Below are 7,422 nucleotides of genomic sequence, written 5' to 3' on the forward strand. Positions count from 1 at the left end.
TCTTCCTCATCATTTGTAGTCATCCTATTGAAGAGTAATCAAATACATTTGGTGTGCATTTGCTTTCTTGTGTCATTTTCTATTCATTTGTTGTTTCTTTGCTTGAGAGTTTGCTTTTGTTAATTTATTTGTGAATTCTCACTTTTCAAGAGTTAGACTAACTTAAGCAAAATTGAAACAAAGTTATTGCCTAAAACAATATGGTTTGTTAGACTAAAGTTCTAATCCTATAACATAAAACTTTTGTTCAAAGACTTACCCATTTTTTAAATGGACAACTTGACATATAAAAGTAAAAAGTAAAAATAATTTAGTTGGTAAATTTTGCAAGTGAACGGCTTCTCTATTATAAATAGAAGATTAAAATATGTTATAGGTTGTTATACTATTCACAAATTTAGAATTAAATTCCTATATTTTTATTTATTGAAATTTAGTTTTTATTTTTAAAATTTGAAATTAAGGTCCAATCGTTAATCTTGTTAATATTTTTGTTAAATTTGTTGGTGTGACATTTTAAAATAAAAAAAATATTCACTTGATAATAAAGTAACTAAAAAATAACATCGTAATAAACTTGAATTTAACAAAATAATTTAAATAGTGTTAATAGTTGAACCTAGATTTTGAAATTTGAAAAATAAAAAATTAAATTCTAAAAATAAAATTATAAGATTAAATTTTAATTTTATGAAGAGTAGAAGTTTTAACTAAATATAAACAAAGATAAAAATTAAAAAATAGGTTGGGCAAAGTAAAAAAAAAGAAAAGAAATAGAGGCATTCTAAATATTATTTATCGAGAAAGAAGAGGAAAATTAAAGCTTTATTCATGTTTCAGCCCTTAAATTATACCTATTTTTCATATTGACACTTCAACTTTGCTTCTGTTAACATTTTCAATCCAAAATGTCAAACCGCGTTAAAAAAATCGAAACCCAATCAGATTGCGCCACTTGTTTTTCTATTATAAATAGTATAATTTTTATTAAATATATACATAACCTTAAATAAAATAAAAATATGAAAATTTGGTTGATCCGACGGTGGAAGAGGGAGATCGGAGAAAGTTAGCTTGCAAATTTTATTTTGATGAAACCGATTTCAGATTTAGAAAGACCATGAAAAAACGAACTTCGAGTAAAGCTTGGGGCTTCGTAGGCCACCGGCGACAGTGGCCAGCATGGCAGTAGGCGCGGCGGCCAGCACCGAACCTGGCAACCTGGGTTCTAGTTTTAGAGAGAGGGCAGAGCATTTTGGTTCTAGAGAGAAAAGGCAGAAGAAGAAGTAATGGTAAAAAATATAAAATTAAATAATTTCTTTTTTTATTTGTTGTTTAAAAAATTTATTTAACAAAACCCCAAAAATACGTGTCTAAATCTGATTGGGCACCTAATTTTTTTAAAACGCCGTTTGGCATTTGTAGTGGAAATTTAACAGAAGTAAAGTTGAGGTATCGATATGGGATCAATAAAAATTTAGGTATCAATGTGGGAAAATGGGAATTGTTTGGGGGCTAAAACGTGAATAAAGCCAAAAATTATAGAAAAGAAAAAGAAGAATCTTCAAATTAAAATTAAAAATTAGGGTTTACTTTTCCATCTGAAGAAGGGGGGAGAGCAATCGTTGCGAAGAGCCAAAGATGCCGAAGAACAAAGGAAAGGGAGGAAAGAACCGTAAGAGGGGAAAGAACGAGGCCGATGACGAGAAACGTGAGCTTATCTTCAAAGAAGATGGCCAAGAATACGCCCAAGTCTCACGCATGTTGGGTAACGGCCGCTGCGAAGCTATGTGCATCGACGGCACCAAGCGCCTCTGCCACATCCGGGGGAAGATGCACAAGAAGGTCTGGATCGCCGCCGGCGACATCATCCTCGTCGGCCTTAGGGATTATCAAGATGACAAGGCTGACGTCATCTTGAAATACATGCCCGATGAAGCTAGGCTTCTCAAAGCTTATGGTGAGCTACCCGAGAATACCAGGTTGAATGAAGGGATTGCTGGTGGCATTGATGAGGAAGATGATGGTGCAGGCGATGACTACATCGAGTTCGAGGATGAGGACATCGATAAGATTTAAATTTCTCTTCTTCTTTTTTGTCATTTTTGAATTTATTTTAAGATATGGTGGTGATATTTGCCGTATGGTCATGCTTTATTAAGCACAATGGATGCTGGATTTATGTTATTACACATGGATTTACCTTTTATTATGTTAATGGCATTGTTTTCTCTTTAAATTTGACATGGGTTTTCATATTTTGTCCTCATTTCTGAATATTGCAATTTAGTATGGGTTGATTTTTGAGTTTGGCTGGCGGATTTTGTTTTATTTGCTTTCATGTTATCATTTTCTTTTGAGAATTAGTTAAGATTTTGATTGTGGTTGTGGTCTGAGTCCTTTATTCCATTGGGGAGTTCTATTTGATTGCAGGGTGGCTTTGATTTCAAAGTTTTGTGGGAATATTATGGTTTTGATTTCAATGTTTTCTTCTTTTTGTTAGATTTTTATTGTTGTATGGAAATTGAAGAATATTGGTTTCTGGCTTTTTGTAGCCAGAACCATTGCTGTTACTGGAAGGCATTAATCACCATTGTTTGACCATAACCAAGATGATAGGTGACAATTTCATGTATTATGGTCTATGTTATGTTGATTAGGATTAGGTGGTGAGTGCCGGATATGGGTATACTCAATTGTTTTGAAAATTTTTCATATATCTAGAGGATCCTATTCCTAATATCAATGTCCAAATACGTGTTGGATATGGTTACCTTTTTTTTTTCGGGCCCCAGGGGGGGGGGGGGGATGCAGAGTTGTGTGCTAATGTGAGTCTCAAGTATGATATCAATCTGGGTATTGAATTTGGTGGCAGCTGGTTAATATTAAACTATGAATGTTATATATCGGTTCCTCCTACCTCTAGAAAGCTTCTCCAGCTTTAGAATGACATTCAGGCGACTCCTCTGTTGTATAGGAAAAGATTTGCAATTTAACTATGGTTTCTTGAGAGATATTAAGAAGTGTTGGCAATTTGCATGCTCGAATTTGTTGCTTTGTTTCTGCAGAGTTCATGAACCTTGACATGATAATAGGGCGAGTCACTGTACATTTTAATGGAAGAAATGGGATATCTCTGCACTAAACATGGCATTTATATGTAGTAGGAAAACTAGAGGCATGCGCATAAAATTGACAAGTTTTATTCCAGGAACAGGGGAAATATAAAGGTGACAAGAATTCATACAAGGAATCCCTACAATTACAGAATAAAGATGTCTCTTTTAGAGGATACAAGAAGGCCAGATTAGCATGCCATTGCCAATCCTGTACATCTATTCAGTTCCAGCAATCTTCTTCTTCAGTGCCTCAATATCCGTAGCTAGTTCTTTCCTGCTTGACTGAGGTAATACGCATGTTTTTAGCACACGGCTTTTAGTGTTCATACATATGATCTGATACTATAGTCTGATAACCAATTTGATTTTAATCGTAAATTAATCCACTCTTTTAAGTTGAACACCACCTCTAATATATAAGCTAGATTTAAGAGTTCAAAGTGAGCACTTGCAACAAAAAAATGCTGATTCAAAACCATCAAATACATCATTGTCTCTTCATGCATTTGTAAATTTCCCTTTAGAGTTATCAAGTTGAACAATTTGCAAGTGTTTAAATGATGTGGCTCACCCATAAAGAACTTGGATTATTCCACACAAAAAATACATGGGACCATATATATTTGACTGAAAACTTACCTTGAAGAGAAGGTATCTATAGACAAACCATCCTGAATATCCAAGTCCAACCAACTCCATTATCTTTGGAAGCTGAGAAGCACAGAAATGCATTGATTTCAGATAGGATTAGCATATAAAACAAGTTATAAAGTGTAGCATGAAGAGTTCCACTTACCAAGGGCACTGAGTTAATGGCGCCAACAAGAATAGATGATAGCCAAACGGCAACTATTGCCCCACCACCATAAAGAAGAACCGTGGTCTTGTTCTCAACTTTATCCCACTAGAAAACCACGAAAAAACAAGCCAAGTCAGGCACTCAGTTCAGCAGGTTAAAAGAGCAAGAAATTGATTATGTGCAGGCCACCATTTTCTCACTTTTTCTTTCAAGTCATCAAAAAGCTCCCCGGTATCGACAGAGGTGTCTTCTGTTGCTTTTGTTTGGAGAAAAGGAAACCTCCGGGATTCTGTACCAAAAACAACAGGGTAAATAGAAGGCCAAGGAATACGTAGCTCAAAGTCAAATGCATATACTATGACAGAGACAACCAAATAAAACTATTTGTTGTTGTGGCATTATAAAGGAAGAGCGCTATATATTAGACCACTTCATAGTTGTTTTACCTATCTATTCATGTTATACGAACATGTCCGACATTCATCCAGAGTTGTTACTTGCATTCTATCCCATACTTGAATTGGTACCAATTCATCCCCATTTGAAATTTGGGGTCCCAACTCCCATATTATCGTCCAAAAGATTGACCCATTTTTATCAGACAAAAGCCTCCATAATTAGTTTACTGCAACTACTCTTAACACGTGTGATTGTCACCAATATAACGTTTCTGATCCTACACCCACCACCAATGATTTCATTTCCGAAAAAACCAATCACAATTCCGAATATGGTGTTTGGAAGAACAGGATATAAAAGTGAACTCTTAACTTCTATGACCATTAAGCTTTCATTTTCATTCAGTAAAATCAAACAAAAGGAAGAGCAGGCAAGTGAAGTGAGGCGTTAAAAGGGAGAATGTTAACAGCAGTACCTGGAGTTAGCTTAACGGACGAGGAAAAGGAAGCGGTGGAAACGCGAGGAGGGACAGGCGGCAAGGCGGAACAGCGGGTTGTTCTAACGGCTGCAGGAACACGTGGAATCAAGACGGCGGTGGCCGACATGGAAGCTGATGCTGCTGCTGCCGCCATTTTTTCCTCAAAAATTAATTACTGCTATTTCTGAGATAGATAAGCGCCCTCTTGAACGCTACAAATCCTATCCTTTCCTTTCCTTTTGCTGCCTTCTTTCACAGTAGTATTCTTCCTTGCTTTCAAAAAAAAAAAAAAGGCTCTTCTTAGAAAAAATTCGTTTTCTAATTTATTTTTGTCTGAATTTTTGAATTACCTAAAAGTAATAATAAAAAATGGTATTATTAGTGTGGGTGAGGTTTTGGTGGCAGACGAATGGAGTGATTGACAGGTGGATAAGATTTTTGAAGGAGGATTATGATTGGTTCGTTCCCTATCTATATGCAATCCATGTTTTGAGGAATAAGGGGTCATAGCCCACTAGCTACACCTTTTAAATGGGCGGGTTATCACGACTTTGATTATCGTCAAAAACTTTCACTCAAGGTATATTAATTTTTCTATAAATCAAGGTATTATTTTATATAAAATATAACTTGAATTTTATCGAAAATTTACCATTTAATTTGAAAGCTGTTAAAAATATTTATCATTTTAATTTTTTAATTTAGTTAAATAAAATTATTCAAGTCTAGTTTTGTTAAAATATGAATTTTAATACTTCGATTGGATTCTTTTTAATATGTAAGATAATACTATGATCCATGAGGGAGGAATCAATTGGGCATGCCTTTTTAGAATTCTTGCTTGGCACATATGGAGGAATCACAATCTTTTTATTTTTCAGGAAAAATAAGTGACATAGTCAAAATTTCGTATAGCTGGGCTATACATTTCTTTTCGACCTTTAATACAGAAATAGTTGGTTGCCATGATTTATCCTATGAAGAACGTGTTGAAAAATATGGACATCACATATATAATAAGAATAATTACATGTTATTATTATTTACTATCATGATATGTTAGACCAAATTAAAAGTGATCTAATTTGGTTAATGTTTTATTGTGCTTTAATTATTAAATAAAATATGGGTCAAATACGTGTAAATATTTTAGCAATTGAGTTCTAATCAAATTCTAATTAATGATGGGCTAATTAGAAATTAGTACTAATATGACAAGATTATAAATATTAGGGTTATGTTCCCTAAATTATATACAAGATATCTTTTCTAATATCCCATCCTTAAGAAAGAGAGAGCAATATTCTCTGAATTTCTTGTGTGCTAATTTGGAAGATCAAATTCCCAAGATCAGGAAAAACTTCAAGGAATTTATGGATTCAGGTATGCTTCTGCATCTAGTTTTATTCTTATTTTGTTCTTAATGATTTGACATGAGAAGATCCTGATGTATGATTTATTAAATTTTATATCATATCTTAATTAATAATTCTAACAAGTGACATCCGAGCCTCGAACATATTGAATAATTGGGAATTGATTAAGGTTATTCATTTGAATGATTGATTCATAAAATTTCATGGGTTTTATATTTCGGATAACATCTTTGAAGGTTTATATTAAAGTATTTTTTAATATCTTGATTATCTTGAATTCATATTAAAATTTTAGGATTTATTTTAATTTTTAATTTGGGTGATTTTCAAATTGATAAATTTAATTATAGAGTTTAAAATATTTTACTTCAGTGAATGATCATGTTAAAGTCAATATTTTTTTTCATTCTTCATTGTCCTATGTTTCAATTTCTGTTAAATGAATAAATAATAAATCTATATGACATTTAGTTAAAAAAATTGGAAAAGAAGTTCACAGTTTCAGTATGTTTCATTTATATACATAAATATATAATATATGCATGTTTTGATTGGTTTAATGCATGTTGTAGTTTCGTATGTTTCATTTATATATATAAATGTATAATATATGCATGCTTTGATTGGTTTAATGCATGTTGTTTTGAAAAATTATATAAATATATATGATTATCTTTTAATTGATTGAAAGATGAAATTAAGGTAAATATTTTGAAACAAATAGATTCAGATTTTGACTTTTAATTAAGGATGTCAAATATTTTAAATAGATTAGTTGAAACAAAATGTTGCCAAAGTGACCTCTTTTGTGTAGATTAGTTTATTTGAAATATCAAGATGATTATATGTTTTTGTGATTCATGCATTTATTGATTGACTCAAAGGTAAGTTAATATTTGGTAGAATTTCAATGACATCTGTGGTGATAAATGTGTGACAATTATAACGTATTTTGTATGAGTAATAAGTTAGTCTAAAGATTAATTAATTGTTTGACATTATTTATTGTCAATGTTTGATTGCTACAACAAGAGTATCGCTTACTGTTAATATTACTATCCAAAGACTTGATATTAATGTTGTGCTTGGTATCTTGAGATGGGATTAGACATTATCTTGAATTTATTGTTTAATTATGAATATTGATGTGAGCTTGTTTTTATTTGTTCTATATTCAGCTAATTCATATTCTATTGCCACAATATCTGCTAATATAAATTCTATACCCATGCTTAATGGGACTAATTTTAA

At 32.3% G+C, this 7,422-nt stretch overlaps 2 protein-coding genes across 2 annotated transcripts; one reads left to right on the forward strand and one right to left on the reverse strand.

Moving 5' to 3' along the window:
• Nucleotides 1-1,454: 1,454 nt before the first annotated feature.
• Nucleotides 1,455-2,239, forward strand: LOC108467917 (eukaryotic translation initiation factor 1A). Its single transcript, XM_017768736.2, has one exon. It carries the CDS (start codon nt 1,642-1,644, stop codon nt 2,077-2,079), a length of 438 nt encoding a protein of 145 aa, XP_017624225.1. The 5' UTR covers nt 1,455-1,641; the 3' UTR covers nt 2,080-2,239.
• Nucleotides 2,240-3,181: 942 nt separating this feature from the next.
• On the reverse strand, nt 3,182-5,167 carry LOC108468034 (protein CURVATURE THYLAKOID 1A, chloroplastic-like). Its single transcript, XM_017768885.2, has 5 exons — nt 4,793-5,167; nt 4,119-4,207; nt 3,916-4,023; nt 3,759-3,830; nt 3,182-3,401 (listed from the first exon to the last, which is right to left on the reverse strand). Exons 1-5 carry the CDS (start codon nt 4,947-4,949, stop codon nt 3,336-3,338), a joined length of 492 nt encoding a protein of 163 aa, XP_017624374.1. The 5' UTR covers nt 4,950-5,167; the 3' UTR covers nt 3,182-3,335.
• Between the last annotated feature and the right edge of the window lie 2,255 nt (nt 5,168-7,422).

The sequence above is a fragment of the Gossypium arboreum genome, chromosome 8 (assembly GCF_025698485.1).
Source record: "Gossypium arboreum isolate Shixiya-1 chromosome 8, ASM2569848v2, whole genome shotgun sequence".
NCBI lineage: Eukaryota > Viridiplantae > Streptophyta > Magnoliopsida > Malvales > Malvaceae > Gossypium > Gossypium arboreum.